The sequence below is a fragment of the Schistocerca serialis genome, chromosome 8, assembly GCF_023864345.2.
Source record: "Schistocerca serialis cubense isolate TAMUIC-IGC-003099 chromosome 8, iqSchSeri2.2, whole genome shotgun sequence".
NCBI lineage: Eukaryota > Metazoa > Arthropoda > Insecta > Orthoptera > Acrididae > Schistocerca > Schistocerca serialis.
The window spans coordinates 573,551,603-573,575,263 of record NC_064645.1 but is presented as its reverse complement, the minus strand read 5'-3'; the positions used below and the strand labels follow the sequence as shown (position 1 = coordinate 573,575,263).

General features: G+C 43.7%; 1 protein-coding gene across 1 annotated transcript in view; it reads right to left on the bottom strand.

Annotated features, from left to right (window-relative positions):
• Positions 1-23,661, bottom strand: part of LOC126417129 (UNC93-like protein MFSD11) — a 187,037-nt gene that overhangs the window by 11,823 nt on the left and 151,553 nt on the right. Inside the window, exons 7-8 of the mRNA XM_050085025.1 lie at positions 12,238-12,406; positions 5,080-5,215 (exon numbers count right to left, since the gene is read on the bottom strand). Of these exons, the coding sequence (XP_049940982.1) occupies positions 5,080-5,215; positions 12,238-12,406 (305 nt within the window). The remainder of the gene's footprint in view (positions 1-5,079; positions 5,216-12,237; positions 12,407-23,661) is intronic.

The following is a 23,661-nucleotide window of genomic DNA, read 5'->3' as shown; positions in this document are numbered from 1 at the left end:
TAGCCGACAGTCGTAACATACGATTAAGAGTATTTTGATACAATTATCAACGCCACATAATTTGTACACTTAAGTACATGGGTGAGTGCTAGCGATGGCCTTGGAGGTCCTATAATTATAAGAACATGATCTATAGCCGGTACAATATGCTAATTTGAGGTTCATAAGTGACCGGCATTACAGATTACATTGCTTGAAATGGAATATTCATGATCGTTAGTTAAAATAGTCTCACATGACTAAGATGTGTGTCTTACACTAAAACATAAAGTAGAATACAGTATGTAATAACAAAATCCCTACTTAAAATCAGAGTAAAACAAGTAAAAGTTGTGAAACTTCCTGGCATACAGTATGTAATAACAAAATCCCTACTTAAAATCAGAGTAAAACAAGTAAAAGTTGTGAAACTTCGTGGCAGATTAAAACTGTGTGCCAGACCGAGACTCGAACTCAGGACCTTTGCCTTCCGCGGGCAAGTGCTCTACCAAAATTTCATATCAGCGCACACTCCGCCGCAGAGTGAAAATCGCATTCTGGAAACATCCCCCAGGCTGTGGCTAAGCCATGTGTCCGTAATATCCTTTCTTCCATGAGTGCTAGTTCTGAAAGGTTCGCGGAAGAAAAAAGATAATTAAGTGCCAGATAAGATCGTGGACTCGTTTATAGATTTCATTCTGGTAGTGTCACTATGGGAGATTAACTTTCCATGTACTGTCCTCTTCTAACGGCCAATTTCACATTGATGGATGTCCTCGTGTGTGAAAGCATTCAGGTTCACACAAAGACGTGGTTTTAACTAAAATCGGCATACTCGCAACAATTAGTAAGTATCTACTAGAACGAGATATCGACTGGCGATAACAAGCAAATGTACCTTCATACCTTTGTATCACCATTATCTATTTATTATCTTTCGCATCACACGTACACTGATGAGCCAAAACATTGTGACTACTTGATCGTTTGTCCGTCTTTGGAACGAAATACATCACTGATTCTACGTGTCAGGGATCCGATAGTTTGCTGGTAGGTCTGCAGACGTATGTGGCATTAGATGATTAAATTCGCGTGAATAATGGGCCGCTGATTAGCGTACGCGGTGATGGCGCCCAACAGCAACCCAGATGGGTTCCACAGGATTTGCATCAGGCGAATTTGGTCGCCGAGGCAGCAACGTGAGTGCACTATAAGGCTCCTCAAGCCACTGTAGCACGCTTTTGGCTCCGAGACAAGGGCAATTATAGAGGTGGAAGAGGACATGGCCGTCGGGGAAGACATCAAGCGTGAACGGATGCAGTTGGTTCGCAGCTCTCAGCTGTCTTCGATTACTATCACAGGTCCCATGCAAGCGCAGAAGAATGTCACCCATAGCATAATACTGCTCCCACCAGCCAGCGTCCGTAGTGCGCCGGACGTTTCGAGCCGCCGTTCACCTCGATGACGTTGTCTGTGGAGACGACCATCGACCTGATGTAGCAAATGTGAGATTTACCCCAGTAGCCGACACCTTTGCATTGGTCGACGATCGAATACCGACGGTCCCGTGTCCACTAGAATCTCAGTTGACGAAGTCGTTGGGTTAACATGTGAACATGGAGGGGTAGTCTACTGCAGAGCTCCATGTTCAACAATATACGATGAACGGCGTGCTACGAAACACTTGTGCGTGCACCAGATTATGATCTTTCTGCAGAAATGGCACAGATGACCATTTATCCTACTTTACAGAGCAGGCAAGCCTCCGAACCCCACGTTCTGTGAAGAGTTGTGGACGTCCAACCACTCAGCGCCTAGTGGTAGTTTCACTGTCCTTCTACCACTTTCCGTAGTTGCTCACGACAGTAGCACGTGAACACTCGACTAGCTTCGCCGTTTCCGAGATGCTGGTTCACTGGCTCTGTGTAACAATAATCTGAAATTACAATGAAATGAATACCCTCGGCTGCATACAGGTGTTGATATAAGTCAACGGGGACAGTTGAAAATGTGTGCCCCGACCGGGAATCGAACCCCGGATCTCCTGCTTACATGCAGACGCTCTATCCATCTGAGCCACCGAGGACACAGAGGATAGTGCGACTGCAGGGACTTACGTCTGGCACGTCTCCCATGAGACCTACATTCGCAACTTATTGTCCCGCACTATATTCGCAGTACCCCTGCCCATCGTACTCATTACTCACGGCTTTACTGCCGATTCCCGTAAGAGTTCGGGCACTGTTTGTGCATATATATAATCATCTGCCATTTGTCGAAGCTGCTTATCTCAATGGACTTCCGCATTTGCAGCCCACATCTTCGCTAGGGTGATCCGGCGTCTGTGTCTGCTCCGTTTATATACGCGTCACTTGCCCGCAGTGGCATCAGGCAGCATCGAACGTCGCAGAGAGCAGTGGTCATAATCCTTTGGCTTGTGTTGTTGTTGTGGTCTTCAGTCCTGAGACTGGTTTGATGCAGCTCTCCACGCTACTCTATCCTGTGCAAGCGTCTTCATCTCCCAGTACCTACTGCAACCTACATCCTTCTGAATCTGCTTAGTGTATTGATCTCTTGGTCTCCCCCTACGATTTTTACCCTCCACGCTGCCCTCCAATACTAAATTGGTGATCCCTTGATGCCTCAGAACATGTCCTACCAACCGATCCCTTCTTCTGGTGAAGTTGTGCCACAAACTTCTCTTCTCCCCAATCCTATTCAATACTTCCTCATTAGTTATGTGATCTACCCATCTAATCTTCAGCATTCTTCTGTAGCACCACATTTCGAGAGCTTCTATTCTCTTCTTGTCCAAACTATTTACCGTCCATGTTTCACTTCCATACATGGCTACACTCCATACAAATACTTTCAGAAATGACTTCCTGACACTTAAATCTATACTCGATGTTAACAAATTTCTCTTCTTCAGAAACGCTTTCCTTGCCACTGCCAGTCTACATTTTATATCCTCTCTACTTCGACCATCATCAGTTATTTTGCTCCCCAAATAGCAAAACTCCTTTACTACTTTAAGTGTCTCATATCCTAATCTAATACCCTCAACATCACCCGACTTAATTCGACTACATTCCATTATCCTCGTTTTGCTTTTGTTGATGTTCATCTTATATCCTCCCTTCACGACACCATCCAATCCGTTCAACTGCTCTTCCAAGTCCTTTGCTGTCTCTGACAGAGTTACAATGTCATCGGCGAACCTCAAAGTTTTTATTTCTTCTCCATGGATTTTAATACCTACTCCGAATTTTTCTTTTGTTTCCTTTACTGCTTGCTCAATATACAGATTGAATAACATTGGGGAGAGGCTACAACCCTGTCTCACTCCCTTCCCAACCACTGCTTCCCTTTCACGTCCCTCGACTCTTATAACTGCCACCTGGTTTCTGTACAAATTGTAAATAGCCTTTCGCTCCCTATATTTTACCCCTGCCACCTTCAGAATTTGAAGGAGAGTATTCCAGTCAACATTGTCAAAAGCTTTCTCCAAGTCTACAAATGCTAGAAACGTAGGTTTGTCCTTCCTTAATCTTTCTTCTAAGATAAGTCGTAAGATCAGTATTGCCTCACGTGTTCCAGTATTTCTACGGAATCCAAACTGATCTTCCCCTAGGTCGGCTTCTACTAGTTTTTCCATTCGTCTGTAAAGAATTCGTGTTAGTATTTTGCAGCTGTGGCTTATTAAACTGATTGTTCGGTAATTTTCACATCTGTCAACACCTCCTTTCTTTGGGATTGGAATTATTATATTCTTCTTGAAGTCTGAGGGTATTTCGCCTGTTTCATACATCTTGCTCACCAGATGGTAGAGTTTTGTCAGGACTGGCTCTCCCAAGGCCGTCAATAGTTCCAATGGAATGTTGTCTACTCCGGGGGCCTTGTTTCTACTCAGGTCTTTCAGTGCTCTGTCAAACTCTTCACGCATTATCGTATCTCCCATTTCATCTTCATCTACATCCTCTTCCATTTCCATAATATTGTCCTCAAGTACATCGCCCTTGTATAGACCCTCTATATACTCCTTCCACCTTTCTGCTTTCCCTTCTTTGCTTAGAACTGGGTTTCCATCTGAGCTCTTGATGTTCATGCAAGTGGTTCTCTTTTCTCCAAAGGTCTCTTTAATTTTCCTGTAGGCAGTATCTATCTTACCCCTAGTGAGATAAGCCACTACATCCTTACATTTGTCCTCTAGCCATCCCTGCTGAGCCATTTTGCACTTCCTGTCGATCTCATTTTTGAGACGTTTGTATTCCTTTTTGCCTGCTTCATTTACTGCATTTTTATATTTTCTCCTTTCATCAATTAAATTCAATATTTCTTCTGTTACCCAAGGATTTCTATTAGCCCTCGTCTTTTTACTTACTTGATCCTCTGCTGCCTTCACTACTTCATCCCTCAAAGCTACCCATTCTTCTTCTACTGTATTTCTTTCCCCCATTCCTGTCAATTGTTCCCTTATGCTCTCCCTGCAACTCTGTACAATCTCTGGTTCTTTCAGTTTATCCAGGTCCCATCTCCTTAAATTCCCACCTTTTTGCAGTTTCTTCAGTTTTAATCTATAGGTCATAACCAATAGATTGTGGTCAGAGTCCACATCTGCCTCTGGAAATGTCTTACAATTTAAAACCTGGTTCCTAAATCTCTGTCTTACCATTATATAATCTATTTGATACCTTTTAGTATCTCCAGGGTTCTTCCATGTATACAACCTTCCATCATGATTCTTAAACCAAGTGTTAGCTATGATTAACTTGTGCTCTGTGCAAAATTCTACCAGGCGGCTTCCTCTTTCATTCATTTCCTTTGGCTTATCAGAGTAAAATCGATCTGGAAATTTGGACCTCTTTGAATTACTGAACTTCCAACACTAATTTGTAGCCCCAAGTAAGTAATTTCCTGCAGTCTAATTTTAAAATTGTATTGCGATCACTTGATGGTTGTGCTGTTGTATAACAGCAACTGATATGACATGTTCCTCATAGCATTTTGTTTAGTATGATGTATGCAGAGATTAACTACTTTAAAGACGGAGAGATGCGGCATGTGTTGTGCGTTCAATGGTACACAATTTGCGCTCACCTGGACGAACTTGAAAATGGCGAACGCAGAGGCGCAATCGCGCGGCCACACGCCGCCCAGCAGAGCGTACAGCTGCGTCACCAGCAGGCTGTCCCCCACACCCAGCAGTGCCGCGCACGCCATCGCCACGTAGGCGCTGCAACACGCACCACACCGTCACCTGGCGTCACAGTGCCTACTCCAAGTACTGACGTTTTGTGGAGAAGTCGGGAAAGTCATAACAGTAACAGCGAGACGTCTAAAAAAACATAATGTACATCCTTTATACAGTCAATAATGAAAGCAAGATGGAGGAGGTGGGGAAGTCAGCAGGTTCAAATCTCTGGGGTTCTGCATGCGACAGGAAAAGTCTTACCCACTGCTCAGACACCCCTGACCCATTAAAGTCAAGAGCGCCAGTATTCAAGGAAGTATGGCACACACAATAGATTCTCGAATATACAGGGTGATTCAAAAAGAATACCACAACTTTAAAAATGTGTATTTAATGAAAGAAACATAATATAACCTTCTGTTATACATCATTACAAAGAGTATTTAAAAAGGTTCTTTTTCACTCAAAAACAAGTTCAGATATGTTCAATATGGCCCCCTCCAGACACACGAGCAATATCAACCCGATACTCCAACTCGTTCCACACTCTCTGTAGCATATCAGGCGTAACAGTTTGGATAGCTGCTGTTATTTCTCGTTTCAAATCATCAGTGGTGGCTGGGAGAGGTGGCCGAAACACCATATCCTTAACATACCCCCATAAGAAAAAATCGCAGGGGGTAAGATCAGGGCTTCTTGGAGGCCAGTGATGAAGTGCTCTGTCACGGGCTGCCTGGCGGCCGATCCATCGCCTCGGGTAGTTGACGTTCAGGTAGTTACGGACAGATAAGTGCCAATGTGATGGCGCTCCATCCTGCTGAAATATGAATTGTTGTGCTTCTTGTTCGAGCTGAGGGAACAGCCAATTCTCTAACATCTCCAGATACTGTAGTCCAGTTACAGTAGCACCTTCGAAGAAAAAGGGACCAAAAACTTTATTGGCTGAAATGGCGAACAAATGTACAACTAAATGAAACTTTATAGCTCCCTTAATTCGCCGACAGATAGTGCTTAGCTCTGCCTTTTGTCGTTGCAGAGTTTTAAATTCCTAAAGTTGTGGTATTCTTTTTGAATCACCCTGTATTCTCAGTTCGAATATAATGGATTTCCTTGAGACAGAGAAGTTGCTGTCCATGCATCAGCACGGCTTTAGAAAGCATCGCTCCTGCGAAACGCAACTCGCCCTTTTTTCACATGATATCTTGCGAACCATGGATGAAGGGTATCAGACAGATGCCATATTCCTTGACTTCCGAAAAGCGTTTGACTCGGTGCCCCACTGCAGACTCCTAACTAAGGTACGAGCATATGGGATTGGTTCCCAAGTATGTGAGTGGCTCGGAGATTTCTTAAGTAATAGAACCCAGTACGTTGTCCTCGATGGTGAGTGTTCATCGGAGTGCCCCAGGGAAGTGTGGTAGGTCCGCTGTTGTTTTCTGCCTACATAAATGATCTTTTGGATATGGTGGATAGCAATGTGCGGCTGTTTGCTGATGATGCTGTGGTGTACGGGAAGGTGTCGTCGTTGAGTGACTGTAGGAGGATACAAGATGACTTGGACAGGATTTGTGATTGGTGTAAAGAATGGCAGCTATCTCTAAATATAGATAAATGTACATTAATGCAGATGAATAGGAAAAAGAATCCTGTAATGTTTGAATACTCCATTAGTAGTATAGGGCTTCATACAGTCACGTCGATTAAATATTTGGGCGTAGCATTACAGATCGATATGAAGTGGGACAAGCATGTAATGGCAGTTCTGGGGAAGGCGGATAGTCGTCTCTTCGGTTCAGTGCTAGAATTTTGGGAAGATGTGGTTCATCTGTAAAGGAGACCGCTCATAAAACACTAATTCGACCTATTATTGAGTACTGCTCGAGCGTTTGGGATCCCTACCAGGTCGGATTGAGGGAGGACATAGATGCAATTCAGAGGCGGGCTGCTAGATTTATTACTGGTAAGTTTGATCATCACGCGAGTGTTACGGAAATGCTTCTGGAACTCGGGTAGGAGTCTCTAGAGGAAAGGAGGCGTTATTTTCGTGAATCGCTACTGAGAAAATTTAGAGAACCAGCATTTGAGGCTGACTGCAGTACAATTTTACTGCTGCCAACTTACATTTCGCAGAAAGACCACAAAGATAAGATAAGAGAGATTAGAACTCGTACAGAGGCATATAGGCAGTCATTTTCCCTCGTTCTGTTTGGGATTGGAGCAGGGAGAGAAGATGCTAGTTGTGGTACGAGGTACCCTCCGCCACGCACCGTATGGTGGATTGCGAAGTATGTATGTAGATGTAGATGTATAAATATGGCTTGGCAGAAAGAAAGCGAACCGAATCTAAAAGCGATTAAAACACAGGAGAACAGGGATGAAAGAGTTGGCTGGTCAACGAGATAGGGTCGGGGATCCCCCGGACCTAGCATACAGCAGGAGGCCTGAGCTGTATGGGAACGATAGGGAAGGCACATCCGTTCCCAAGGTTCCAATCACCACAAGGGAGGATCGGCATATCGTATACCAAGCACATTGTAATCCATTCACATCTGCGACTGCCATCAGAGAACAAATATTGTACACCGTGCAACATTCTGTGTCATCCTGTATGATTGGTTGCCGGCCGCAGTGGACGAGCGGTTCTAGGCGCTCCAGTCTGGAACCGCGCGACCGCTACGTCGCAGGTCCGAATCCTGCCTCGGGCATAGATGTGTATGATGTCCTTAGGTTAGTTAGGTGTAAGTACGAGGGCAGTTCAAAAAGGAATGCAACACATTTTTTTTCTGAAACAGAGGTTGTTTTATTCAGCATTGAAATACACCAGGTTATTCCCCAATCTTTTAGCTACACAACACTATTTTTCAACGTAATCTCCATTCAATGTTACGGCCTTACGCCACCTTGAAATGAGGGCCTGTATGCCTGCACGGTACCATTCCACTGGTCGATGTCGAAGCCAACGTCGTACTGCTTCAATAACTTCTTCATCATCCGCGTAGTGCCTCCCACGGATTGCGTCCTTCATTGGGCGAAACGTATGGAAATCCGACGGTGCGAGATCGGGGCTGTGGGGTGCATGAGGAAGAACAGTCCACTGAAGTTTTGTGAGCTCCTCTCGGGTGCGAAGACTTGTGTGAGGTCTTGCGTTGTCATGAAGAAGGAGAAGTTCGTTCAGATTTTTGTGCCTACGAACACGCTGAAGTCGTTTCTTCAATTTCTGAAGAGTAGCACAATACACTTCAGAGTTGATCGTTTGACCATGGGGAAGGACATCGAACAGAATAACCCCTTCAGCGTCCCAGAAGACTGTAACCATGACTTTACCGGCTGAGGGTGTGGCTTTAAACTTTTTCTTGGTAGGGGAGTGGGTGTGGCGCCACTCCATTGATTGCCGTTTTGTTTCAGGCTCGAAGTGATGAACCCATGTTTCATCGCCTGTAACAATCTTTGACAAGAAATTGTCACCCTCAGCCACATGACGAGCAAGCAATTCCGCACGGATGGTTCTCCTTTGCTCTTTATGGTGTTCGGTTAGACAACGAGGGACCCAGCGGGAACAAACCTTTGAATATCCCAACTGGTGAACAATTGTGACAGCACTACCAACAGAGATGTCAAGTTGAGCACTGAGTTGTTTGATGGTGATCCGTCGATCATCTCGAACGAGAGTGTTCGCACGCTCCGCCATTGCAGGAGTCACAGCTGTGCACGGCCGGCCCGCACGCGGGAGATCAGACAGTCTTGCTTGACCTTGCGGCGACGATGACACACGCTTTGCCCAACGACTCACCGTGCTTTTGTCCACTGCCAGATCACCGTAGACATTCTGCAAGCGCCTATGAATATCTGAGATGCCCTGGTTTTCCGCCAAAAGAAACTCGATCACTGCCCGTTGTTTGCAACGCACAACCGTTACAGACGCCATTTTAACAGCTCCGTACAGCGCTGCCACCTGTCGGAAGTCAATGAAACTATACGAGACGAAGCGGGAATGTTTGAAAATATTCCACAAGAAATTTCCGGTTTTTTCAACCACAATTGGCCGAGAAAAAAAAATGTGTTGCATTACTTATTGAACTGTCCTCGTAGTTCTAAGTTCTAGGGGACTGATGACCACAGATGTTAAGTCCCATTGTGCTCAGATCCATTTGAACCAGTTTGTGTCATTGATTGGAGACTAGCGGCAGTGGAACTGGGGAATTACTGTCCCATGCCACGTTGCCAATAACACCGCAACACAAACGGCTGTGTTTGGAGCGGTGCAGTGGGTGAGAAGCATAGACTGGTCAAGAATGGCGTCGCATTGTGTCTAGTGATGAATCATGGTTCTGTAGTACCGTGGATGACCAGTATATGGCGCTGACTTGGGGACAGGTCCCATTCCTCCAATGTTTTGGAGGGGCACAGCAGTGTTTCTCCTGGCGTCGATGTGTGTGGAACCAGCGCGTGCGACTTCAGGTGAAGGCTGGTAGCGGCTGAGAGAACTCTGACAGCACAGCGGCACACTATGGGGCGGCGGCTAAAAGTTAATCATTTGTTTGTAGCAGTTTTTCTCACGTGAGCCTGGCAACTAATTTAGTGGTCAGATAGAATGCGAAGGGAAACACACTGACCTTAGTTTCCAGTCTACACGGCCACATTCTGGTCCACCCCACTGAAAGAAAAGTTTCTATCCTCCTATTTCAATCAAAATTATAATGCATAAAGTTTCTCCCATACAACAATTGGAAATTCACTATTTTAAATTGAAAGTAAGTCTTTATATTCAAAAATGGTTCAAATGGCTCTGAGCACTATGGGACTTAACATCTGAGGTCATCAGTCCCCTAGAACTTAGAACTAGTTAAACCTAACTAACCTAAGGACATCACACACATGCCCGAGGCAGGATTCGAACCTGCGACTGTAGCTGTCGCGCGGTTCCAGACTGAAGCGCCTAGAACCGTTCGAATCTTTCTATTCTAACAGCACATTTAGCAGCTTAGAGGCGATCTCTACGGTACGTTCCTACCTGATTGTCTTTCGCCCTGACTAAAATTACTCAATGAAAGTTTGTAATAAATTTTCAAAATAAACGCTCGCCATAAAAATGGAAATAAAGCCACCACTTGCCATGCGGAATTGTAATTCACACGGGCGGCACACTAACAGTCACTCTAGCGAATTCTAAGCGATCCAGGACAGTGTACGGTCCTCATCCGTTTTTACCGCAAAATACGCGCTTTGACACAGTTCCGCTCTGACGTCATCCGAGGCAGAGCGCGATCCGACGTTTAACATAGGTGGATCTTACAGCAGCTAAATGCGAAGTGAGTCTTACTACTGCCTCTCGGGCTGTATTTATATAGGTGGCGGAGCGGACGGCCGAGGGAACATCTGTTGTTTACGGTTATCTGCATACTGCAGTTAAGTTGTTTGAATTCATTGAAAAAGTTTCAGCTCGCTAGAATGAAAACTTCGTCTTCTAGAAATTTCATAATGTAACTAACGGTAGATCGTTACCTCTGAACCTTACCTTCACTAACACATATCGGCCGCCATTAATACTACAACTCTCAAATTTGATATAGCTTTTTCATTTGGTGTGTTTTACCATTCACTTTAACCAAAATTCTCTTATCATTAAAATTACAGGTTCTTAATGTACTACGATTGGGTATACTTTAGTTACAAAATTGGTTATTACTTAATTACTCAAAAACTATAAGAGGTAGCTTAACGTGGTCTCTCAGTTATTATTTTTGGGGTGAAGCCCAAAACAAATTTTCTTGTTTCTAAGTCCATTATTTAGCGCCTCTGATTTTTCCCAAGAACGTGGATTCCGGTGTTAATTTTCGTTATATGGAAACCTGCACCACTTATGAGCTCTAACTGTACCTTCTGACCAAATTCTGGCTTTCTAGCTTCATTATTTAGCGCCACTTTTTTTTCTCTTAAAACTGCATTTTTAGGTAAACTATTAAGTCTAGAACATAAAAACTTGGTATTTGGAACATTATAACACTAAACCCTATTTCAACGAAGTTTTAAACATAAATTTCGATTTTCAATTTCATACTTAATTGTGGTGCAATACTTGTGCGTTACGCGCATACGCGTTAAGGTGACGTGGCGCTACTAGCAGTGAACTGGGGTAAGGCCCGGCACACTCTCTCCCCTCTGTATCTCACACATGATACAGCGCTTGCTTTGCTTCAATACCATACCCAACCTGTCTCCCCATGTGTTACCTTTCAAATGAGAGTATCCTGATGGCATGTTTCAAAAGGACAATTTTCACCCCCACATGGCACATGTCTCAGTAAGATGTCTGCGTGATGTTGAAGTACTCGCATGGCCAGCAACATCCCCAGATCTGTTTTCGATAGAAGATGTGTAGGACCAACTTCGGTGTCGACTCTATCACTGTACTTGTATCGAGGATATCAAGAGCCAGTTACAAGAGTTATGGGCTAGTTTGCCTCAGGAGAGGATACTATTGCTTTATGACTCCCTTCTAAACCGAATCATTGCGTGCATTCAGGTCGGAGGGGATGCAACATCATACTGGTAAATGGTCTCATACTGCCAACGTCTTCTTAAATTTGACTATTTTGTAATCGCTGAAATAACATCACATACCATCTCAATGTTCGCCCCCGGTAGCTAAGTGGTCAACGCGACAGAATGTCGATCCTAAGGGCCCGGGTTCGGTTCCCGGCTGTGTCGGAGATTTTCTTCGCTCAGCGACTGTGTGTTGTGTTGTCCTAATCATCATCATTTCATCCCCATCGACGCGCAAGTCGCCGAAGGGGCGTCAACTCGAAAGACTTGCACCCGGCGAACGGTCTACCCGACGGAAGGCCCTAGTCACACGACATTTACATTTACCATCTCAATGCGTGAAGTTTCATTTTGCTTCCTCTTCTTCTTGGTCGATCACTTTTTTGGTCAGACAGTGTAAGCCCTCCGTTGACAATATCGGTGACATTCTTACAGTTACCAACCAGGATTGGAAAGCATTTTCGCCCAGTGTATCTGTTTAGCTGAAACAGCGAATATGGGGACAGGAGTGCGTGGCTCACTTGCTGTTGATGAAGGCCGGGTCTTCGGTGTCCTTGAAGGGCGCCGCGTCGGGCAGGTTGAGGAAGGCGAGGCAGAAGGCGGCCACGTGTAGCAGGCAGCTCACCACCACACCCGGGAACAGGCCGTGACGGGTCGCTCGCTTACCCAGCACGCCCAGCGCCACGCCCCCTGCGACACAGAGGAACTACACTACAGCAGCGTTCTCGAATATTTTTTGTGACAGAATCCTTTTGAAATATCATGTTTTATGGAGCCTTAAAATAATCAAAACCTCTTTTGACGTTCATTCTTTATTCACAATCATTTAATGAAACGCAGACAAAAATAGGTACATTATACGCTACTGACTTCCAAAAAATATATAAAACAGACAATAATAAGATTCACTGAGGCAACAACAATAACGGGATAACGATATGCACATATACAAACGGCGGTAGAGTCGTGTGCAAGGCAGAAAAGCGCAGCTTACTGGTAGAGCTGTCGTTTGTACTCACGTGATTCATCTCAAAGTGTGTTTTACGTGATTATGGCCGCATGACGCGAATTAACAGAGTCTGAATGAGGTTTCGTAGTTGCAGCTAGGTGCGTGCGTCATTCCACTTCGGAAATGGTTAGGGAATTCAATGTTCCGTGATCCACAGTGTCAAGAGTGTGCCGAGAATACCACATTCCAGGCATTGTATTTCAGCTCGGACAGCGCAGTGGCCGATGGCTTTCACTTAACGACCGAGAGAAGCGGAATTTACATCGATTTGTCAGGGCTAACAGGTAAGCAAAAAAATGGTTCAAATGGCTCTGAGCACTATGGGACTCAACTGCTGTGGTCATCAGTCCCCTAGAACTTAGAACTACTTAAACCTAACTAACCTAAGGACATCACACACACCCATGCCCGAGGCAGGATTCGAACCTGCGACCGTAGCAGCAGCGCGGCTCCGGACTGGAGCGCCTAGAACCACACGGCCACCGCGGCCGGCTACAGGTAAGCAACACTGCGTGAAATAAAAGTAGAAATCTTAGCTACAAATAATCCTGAGTTAATAACAAGCCTCAAAACCGATTCAGGGATTAATGAACACAGGGTTGTCGTAGAGAGATTGAATATTGTAATCCCCAAATCCTCGAAAAATAAGCTAAAAATATACCTATTCAAAAAAGCAGATAAAAATTCACTTGACGCCTTCCTGAGAGACAATCTCCACTCATTCCAAATAAATAATACAAGTGTAGACCAGATGTGGCTAAATTCAAAGAAATAGTACCGGCAGCAATTGAGAGGTTTATACCAAACAAATTAACAAACGACAGAGCTGATCCTCCTTGGTACACAAAACGGATCAGAACACTGTTGCAGAAACAACGAAACAAACATACCAAATTTAAACGGACGCAAAATCCCCAAGGTTGGCTATCTTTTACAGAAGCTCGAAATTTAGCGCAGACTTCAGTGCGAGATGTCTATAACAGTTTCCACAACGAAACTTTGTCTCGAAACCTGGCAGAAAATCCAAAGAGATTGTGGTCATATGTGAAGTATGTTAAAGGCATGAAACAATCAATGCTTTCTCTGCGCGATAGTAATGGATATACTATCGAAGACAGTGCTGCCACAGCAGAGTTACTAAACACAGTCTTCCGAAATGCGTTCACAAAAGAAGACGAAGTAAATAATCCAGAATTCGAATCGAGAACAACTGCCAACATGAGTAATGTAGAAGTAAATATCCTCAGAGTAGTGAAGCAACTTAAATCACTTAATAAAAGCAAGTGTTCTGGTCCAGACTGTATACCAATTAGGTTCCTTTCGGAGTATGCTGATGCATTAGCTCCATACTTAACAATTATAGCCGGCCTGTGTGGCCGTGCGGTTCTAGGCGCTTCAGTCTGGAACCGCGTGACTGCTACGGTCGCAGGTTCGAATCCTGCCTCGGGCATGGATGTTTGTGATGTCCTTAGGTTAGTTAGGTTTAAGTAGTTCTTAGTTATAGGGGCTGATCACCATAGATGTTATGTCCCATAGTGCTCAGAGCCATTTGAACCATTTTTTTTAACAATTATATACAACCGTCCACTCGACGAAAAATCCGTACCCAAGGACTGGAAAGTTGCACAGATCAGACCAATATTCAAGAAAGGTGGTAGGAGTAATCCACTAAATTACAGGGCCATATCGTTAACGTCGATATGCAGCAGCATTTTGGAGCATATATTGTGATCGAACATTATGAATTACCTCGAAAATAAAACGGTCTATTGACACACAGTCAACATGGGTTTAGAAAACATCGTTCCCGTGAAACACAACTAGCTCTTTACTCACATGAAGTGTTGAGTGCTGTTGACAAGGGATTTCAGATCTATTCCGTAATTCTGGAATTCCGGAAGGCTTTTGACACTGTACCACACAAGCGGCTCGTAGTGAAATTGCGTGCTTATCGAATATCGTCTCAGTTATGTGACTGGATTTGCGATTTCCTGTCAGAGAGGTCACAGTTCGTAGTAATTGACGGGAAGTCATCGAGTAAAATAGAAGTGATTTCTGACGTTCCCCAAGGTAGTGTTATAGGCCCTTTGCTGTTCCTTATCTATATAAACGATTCTGAAGACAATCTGAGCAGCCGTCATCGCTTGTTTGCAGATGACGCTGTCGTTTATCGACTAATAAAGTCATCAGAAGATCAGAACAAACTGCAAAACGATTTAGAAAAGATATCTGAATGGTCCAAAAAGTGGCAGTTGACCCTAAATAACGAAAAGTGTAAGTTGCTAAAAGTGCTAAAAGGAACTCGTTAAACTTCGGTCACACGATAAATCAATCTAGTCTAAAAGCCGTAAATTCAACTAAATAACTAGGTATTACAATTACGAACAACTTAAATTGGAAGGAACACGTAGGAAATGTTGTGGAGAAGGTTAACCAAAGACTGTGTTTTATTGGCGGGGCACTTACAAGGGAACCTCCCCATCGCACCCCCCTCAGATTTAGTTATAAGTTGGCACAGTGAATAGGCCTTGAAAAACTGAACACAGATCAATTGAGAAAACAGGAAGAAGTTGTGTGTAACTGTGAAAAAATAAGCAAAATATACAAACTGAGTAGTTCATGGGAAGATAGGCAACATCAAGGAGACTCGAAACGCAGGAGCGCGGTGGTCTCGTGGTAACGTGAGCAGATGTGGAACGAAAAGTCGTTGGTTCAAATCTTCCATTGAGTGAAAATTTTAATTTTTTATTTTCAGTTTATGTGACAAACTCTTATGTTTTCATCACTTTTTGGGAGTGATTATCACATTCACAAGAAAACCTAAATCAGGCAAGGTAGAAGAATCTTTTTACCCATTCGCCAAGTGTACAAGTTAGGTGGGTCGACAACATATTCCTGTCATGTGACGCACATGCCGTCACCAGTGTCGTATAGAATATATCAGATGTGTTTTCCTGTGGAGGAATCGGTTGACCTGTGACCTTGCGATCAAATCTTGTCGGTTCCCATTGGAGAGGCACGTCCTTTCGTCTACTAATCGCACGGTTTTGCGATGCGGTCGCAAAACACAGACACTAAACTTATTACAGTGAACAGAGACGTCAATGAACGAACGGACAGATAATAACTATGCAAAAATAAAGAAAGTAAAATTTTCGCTCGAGGGAAGACTTGAACCAAGGACCTCTACTTCTGCAGCTGCTCACGCTACCACGAGACCACGGAGCTGCTGAGTTGACAGTGTCCATGATGTTGCCTATGACGCCCATGAACTACTCAGTTTGTATATTTTGCTTATTTTTTCACAGTTCCACACAACTTCTTCCTGTTTTCTCAATTCATCTGTGTTCAGTTTATCAAGGCCTATCCACTGTGCCAACTTATAGCTAAATCTGAGGGGGGGTGCGATGGGGAGGTTCCCTTGTTAGAAAATGTAACAGACCTACTAAGGAAACTGCCAACACTACTCTTGCCCGTCCTCTTTTTAGAATACTGCTGCGCGGTGTGGGATCCTTACCAGATAGGACTGACAGCACGTTTTATATTATCGCGAAATATGGGAGAGACTGTCACAGAAATGATACAGGATTTGGGCTGGAAGTCATTAAAAGAAATGCGTTTTTCGTTGCGGCGGGATCTTCTCACAAAATTCCAATTACCAACAGGGAGGAACGATCACCACGATAAAATAAGGGAAACAGAGCTCGTACGGAAAGATATAGATGTTCATTCTTTCCGCGTGCTATACAAGATTGGAATAATTGAGAATTGTAATGCTGGTTCTATGAACCCTCTGCCAGGCACTTAAATGTGATTTGCAGGATATCCATGTGGATCTAGAGGTGGATGTAGATCTAGATGTGGATGTAGATGTCGTACGCGCGACGAGCATATCCGTTAGGACAGTGGGCCTAAGTTTGGAGTTAATGGGCTGTGGCAGCAGATGAATAATGCGAGTGCCTTTGCTAACAGCACGGCATCGCCAGCAGCGCGTGTCCGGGGCTCGTGACTATATCGGCTGAGCCCTGAACCACTGCAAAACCGTGGCCTGGTGAGGTGAGTCCCAATTTCTGTTGGTAAGAGCTGATGATAGGGTTAGAGTGAGGTGCAGACTCCACGAAGCTATGGCCCCAAGTTGTCAACAATGAATGGTGCAAGCTGGTGGCTTAATAATGGTGTGAGCTTTGTTTGTATGGAATAGACAGCGTCCTGTAGTCCAGCTGGACCGATCATTGACTTGAAATGGTTATGTTCGACCATTTGCAACCTTCCAAGGATGAAATTTTTATGGATGACAATGCGCCATGTCACCGGACCACGGTTGTTCACGATATGATTGAAGAAGATTCTGGACAGTTCGAGCGAATGATCTGGCCACCCAGACCGCCCGACATGAATCCTGTCGAACATTTATGGGACGTAATCGAGAGGTCAGTCCGTGCAGAACATCATGTGCTGGCAACATTTCAGCATTTACGGACAGCTTTAGAGACAGCATGGCTCAACATTTCTGCAGGGGTCTTCCAACGACTTGTTGAGTCCATGCCACGTCGAGTTGCTGGACTACTCCGGGTAAAAGGAGGTCCGACACGATATTACGAGATACCTCATGACTTTTGTCACCTTGTGGGGCGGCGGGTGGAATTTATTACTGTTGTATATATATTTGTAGAATGTAAAACCAGTTCCTATTATTTAGAATGTTATTTATGCTGTCTTTCGCCGTTCTCAACACTGGCTTTATAACTACAATATTGGCAACCAGAAAGTGATTAGCAAAACGTGAAGCCTGTAATTAGAATTCCTAGTGCCCACTTCATCTGAGAATACACTTATAGTTACAGCTTATAGCCTGAGGAATTAGGAGATTGTCTGGGATTTATAATCAAAAACGGTCGTGAAAAAACGTTCTGTATTCTGAAAGTCACAGATGAAAACAAAAGAATCAACAAAATCTAACTAACAGAGCAGTTCAGAGTCTAATGCGCTGATGCAACTGTAAATGTCCAAATCAAATGTTTAAATGAATGCTCGCCATAATTTGATGATAATGTTCATCAAACGCCACGCTAAATAATGGTAGAATGTCTGTCCCGCGACAGCACGTGAAAATACGACATACGCAAACTGAAAATCGATAATTAAAGTCATCCCAGAATTAACACTTCACTCGAAAATGATTTCATGGTTACGCGTATCCCGAGTAACTTAATACGGCATCCGAGGCTGTTTATAGCAATGATAACGACGCGACGCGACTCCCGACACAGATGGCGTACTATTCAGCGTCTGGAGAGAACTGGGGCCTTGCTTCCTCGCGCAGCTTCCTTATATATAAAGCCGCGGTGCGGACGGCTAAGGGAACGCCTGATCAAATCGGCTCTCCCAACTAGCCGCTGGGCTAGTAATGCACCACATTAAGTTACCGAATAAATCATAGCTTCTTTTGCTGATGGCCGATGAAGCTCTTAATTTAAATGTGCATTTAGCATACAGGTAAGTAATCATAATAAAAGTTTGACGTGGCTAAGTTAAATATTTTGGGCGAGAGAATTAATTTAATTACACTGCACGCAGTAGACGAGCTCCGAACTGGCCCTTTGGAGATACGCTATCGCTATAGTTTTATAGTTATTCAAATGAAACTTCTCACATCTTTATGATTATAGCGGATCTCCATTCTACTTAAATATAAACATCCTAGCCTTATTTATTAGCCTACTTAATCTATCTTGCTTCCTTAAGTTTTAAGACAAAAACCAGAAAATTATGAATTTCAACTAAAATCTTAATTTGTGAGATCCAAAGTACTATTTCTATTAAATTATTATTGAAAAGGAATGTAAGTATAAATTTTTAAATCTCTAGCTCTTTTCTGTTGCGCCAATGATTTTTACAGAAAAACGTCCAAATTTCGAAAATGGTTAAAGTTATTGAACTGATATTCAACACATATTAATTTAGTATTACTCCTGACATGCTAGAAACATTTTAGGTTATTTACTTGATTTTTAAAGTATTGCGCAACCTTTATGACGTCAGAGCTAGTTACCGCGGACTGTCTGGCACACAATGGAAAGACTGATGTGAACTTACTATGGCGTGAGTAGGCTGCTTCCCTACAACCTCAGTGTACACAAAATAACTCTGTATTGATTCCATTGTAAATTGATAAAATCGTTTCCGTTTAATGGGAGATGTGGAGTTGTTTTTTATTTTTAATCAACTGTTTAATGTCACGCTTGACAGAAGAGAGCTGAAAATATGTGCCAGGTTCAGCGTCCAGTCGAATGTGGAATTTTGTCTTCGTAGTTTCATATGCTGAGAATCCTATTCCACACAAGAATGTTGTTGGGAACCGGAGAACAGCAGTCAGAGACTTTGTGGCTAGTTGAGGGCGTTCATCACGAACCCTGCACCAAAAATTGTGAAGTGACATTGGACAGCATGGAGACACTAGGCCAATTCTTCAAGTATTTCATTTGGTGATTCTGTTGTCTCACCTACAAACACACGCAGTGTTAGAAAGCTTTCTAGTGCTCTCTTGCCAAGACAAACAATCCGAAAATCTTTTTATGAGGCAGTTATTTTGTTATTAATGATGAAAGCGGTATGTTTTCCTTGTAAAGATAAATGTAATTGAGTATTTTTTCGAAATATATCCGCCAAAAGAGCTAATCCGAATGAGCAAGTCACATCGATCAAACGTCCTTTTATTTAAAAGATATATCATTCATAAAAGATGGTAATTCAGTTCTTAGTTCGAATAATTTTGTTAAGGTCTTTCCCCGAGAACCATCGGTGTGAGTGTGCAGCAGTAGTGTTTCATGTCTGCTTTCATAGTCTTCAAACAATATTGAAACTAACTGGTTCTGAAAAGAGCGAGATTTAATCTAACTAATTATTTTTACTGCTACATAGCGAACAAGTTTTAGACTTGGCGGCATCCTCTTTATCGTAACTGCTCGTCTATGCGGGATAAAATGTCTGGAACCAGAATTCAAAAATGTCTCTAAGCACTATGGGACTTAACATCTGAGGTCATCAGTTCCCTAGACTTAGAACTACCTAAACCTAACTAACCTAAGGACATCACACCTATCCATGCCTGAGGCATGATTCGATCCTGGGACCGTAGCAGCAGCAGCGCGGTTCCGGACTGAAGCGGCCGGCGGAACCAGTGTGTGCCGCTTTAGTTTTAGTTCCGCCAGTACCTCGTCTCCTATCTTCCAAACTTCACAGAGGCTCTCCTACGAACACTGGAGAACTAGCACTCATGTAAGAAAGGATATTGCGGAGAGATGACTTAGGTTCGCAGGAGAGCTTCTGTGAAGTTTGGATTTTGGGAGACGTGGTACTGGCGGAATTAAAGCTGTGAGGACGGGTCGTGAGTCGTGCTTGGGTAGCTCAGTTGGTAGAGCACTTGCCCGCGAAAAGCAAAGGTCCCGAGTTAGAGTCTCGGTCCGGCACACAGTTTTAATCTTCCAGGAAGTTTCATAAGTAGCAGGGTGGCCATCTTTGATCAGCATTTAGTGGTTTCATTGAAACTCCATAGACTGTCATTCTCTCTGGCTCTAGCGACAGAGACAGAATGGCAGCATGGTAGAATGTGTTCTTCAGCTGCGGAAGAATCTCTATTTATTGGGCCAGCCCAAACCTTTGTCGTAGTGGCTGTGGATGTATGAGCGCATTTATCTTCACTTATCGGTACCATCAGCCATCCTTGCTTTGCTGTGTTAATTTAAATAATGATTCTGTGCTTGCGTTTGAGTCTGCCTCCTTTCAATGTCTGTTGCATGTCTTGTTGATATAACACACACACCAACCCAGCGTTGGCCTACTCTATTTTAAGCTCGCCTGGTAGAACTTCAACAAAATTTTAAGCCTGCATGATAAAATTATTCTCCTGTGTAACACGTCTGCCACATACGATTTTATGAAATCTTTGAAGTTGATGCCGCATCTTCCGGGTGAACCAGTTTTCAAACTTTTAGTTCAAAAAATGGCTCTGAGCACTATGGGACTCAACTGCTGAGGTCATTAGTCCCTTAGAACTTAGAACTAGTTAAACCTAACTAACCTAAGGACATCACAAACATCCATGCCCGAGGCAGGACTCGAACCTGCGACCGTAGCGGTCTTGCGGTTCCAGACTGCAGCGCCTTTAATCGCACGGCCACTTCGGCCGGCAAACTTTTAGTTGCAACACTTTTAAGCCAACGCCAATTCTATCTTTTAAATGTTCAAATGTGTGTGAAATCTTATGGGACTTAACTGCTAAGGTCATCAGTCCCTAAGCTTACACACTACTTAACCTAAATTATCCTTAGGACAAACACACACACACCCATGCCCTAGGGAGGACTCGAACCTCCGCCGTACCAGCCGCACAGTCCATGACTGCAGCACCGTAGACCGCTCGACTAATCCCGCGCGGCTCTATCTTTTAAAATCAACAGTTTAATTTTACAATGTGACAGACACAGGAAATATCTCCACTAGATATTGAATTTTACAATTACAATCAACAACAAACATGACTCAAATATACTGCGGTCTGAGAGTAGGGCGCGGAAACGCCGAGCCAAAGTGGACTGCACGTTGCATTTGTAAACTCGAATACGAACTATAGTGGGCTGCAGAGCATAGGTTTATATAGCCCGGGTGGTGAAGCGACAAAATCTTTCGAAGCGGAGCAAGAAGTTTTTGGATGAGAGAAAGATGGAGAGAGCGTAGTGGAATGTTCTCAGCGAGAGAGAGAGAGAGCGAGAGGGAGGGAGTGAGTACGTAATTTTTGATCACAGCGTTATTATAGAAGTATTGTGCTGCTTCTCCCTCATTTCCGGCTATTTCGCGCTGAGAGAAAAAAATAACTTTAATAAAGCCAACATTGATTTGGTATTTATAGGAGTTGCTTTTCTCAATGCGTGATATTACGTGACGTGCTTTGTTTTTTAGGTTGATATTATTTCGGTGGAGTCCTCGTAGAGGCCTTGTGGAGCCCCAGGGCTCCGCGGAGCATGCTTTAAGTATCGCTGTTGTATAGTGTAAGCGGCACACGAAAAGCGCTCCAAGCGCTCTTCATTCCAACAACTGGCATCGACTTCCCTAAATACTAAGAACTCAGCAGCCAGTTCTGTGCCTTTTTTGTTAATTTATGGCATTTTCCTTTCAATATGTTACTGTCAGAAATACTAGCTGTGGTGTCACCGCCGGACACCACACTTGCTAGGTGGTAGCCTTTAAATCGGCCGCGGTCCGTTAGTATACGTCGGACCCGCGTGTCGCCACTATCAGTGATGGCAGACCGAGCGCCGCCACACGGCAGGTCTAGAGAGACTTCCTAGCACTCGCCCCAGTTGTGCAGCCGACTTTGCTAGCGATGGTTCACTGACAAATTACGCTCATTTGCCGAGACGATAGTTAGTATAGCCTTCAGCTACGTCATTTGCTACGACCTAGCAAGGCGCCATTACCAGTTACTATTGATGCTGTAAAACATGTACCGTCAAGAGCGATGTTCACCAATTATGGATTAAAGTTAAGTATTCCAGAAGCTACGTACCTTTTTTTACTAGTCTCATTTCCGTGTCCTGTTCCAGACCTCACGCCATCCTGCGTGAGCTTAAACGCGTGCCTTTCGGCCTCCTCTATTGTGGGTTGGCGCTCTGGCCAATCCACAAAACTAGCTATACCTAGAATGCAGTGCAATGCCTCTTTTTCTTTGTAATTAGGCAGGCATATACAAAGCACAAACGTTTACATGTAGAAAACAGATGGAAGACAATGTTTTTTTTTTTTACATTAAATTAGCTAGTTTGTTGCCCATGACTTCGCCCACGTAAGCGTACGACACACACACACACACACACACACATATATATATATATATATATATATATATATATATATATATATATATATATATATATATATATACGAGGGCTATCCACAAAGTACATTACGTTTTGGAATTAAAAATAAATAAAGTATTGGAAATTTTTTTTTATTGTATACAGATGAAAGCCACACTTAAATATTACTTTTGTACATAGTTGCCATTTAAATTAAGGCACTTACCGTGGCGATGGATGAGCTTGGAAATTCCTTCGTCGTAAAATTCGGCCGCCTGCGCCTTCAACCACGTGGTTAGCTCTTCTTGAAGCTGCATGGCCAACCACTTCTTCATTGCTGGGAATAAGTGGAAGTCGCTCGGTGCCAGGTCGGGACTGTACGGCGGATGAGGAAACAACTCCCACTTAAAAGATTCGAGAACTTCACGAGTGACATTTGCCGTGTGGGCCCGGGCGTTGTCGTGAATCAGCAAGATCTTTGAGCCCAACTTTCCCCTGCGCTTGTTTTGTATTGCTCTGCTGAGGTCGTGCAGAGTTTGGCAATACGTTTGAGAGTTTATTGTAGTGCCTCTTTCCAGGAAATCCACAAAAATCACACCTTTTATCACCTTCCTTGCCGACATTGTCTGCATGCATTTCTTGGGTTTTTGGGGGGAATTTGTGTGCCCTCACTGCATTGACTGCAATTTTGTCTCGCAGTTCACATGCTTAACCCATGTTTCGTCACCAGTAACGATGCGATCGAGTAATGAGTCGCCATCCTTCTCGTAAGCGTCCAAAAACGTTAACGCTGCAGCCATTCACTGATTTTTGTGAATCTCTGTCAAGATTTTTGGTATCCATCTTGCACAAAACTTGTGGTAACCAAGCTTTTCGGTAATGATTTCGTGCAACAAACTTCGTGAAATTTGTGGAAAACTCATAGAGAGTTCCGTTATTGTGAAATTACGGTTTTCACGGACTGCGGAATCGACTTTTTCGACAAGTTCGGCAGTCACTATGCTGGGTCTTCCACTTCGCTCTTCGTCGTGAACGTTAGTTCGACCATTTTTAAATTTTATGACCCATTGACGCACTCTACC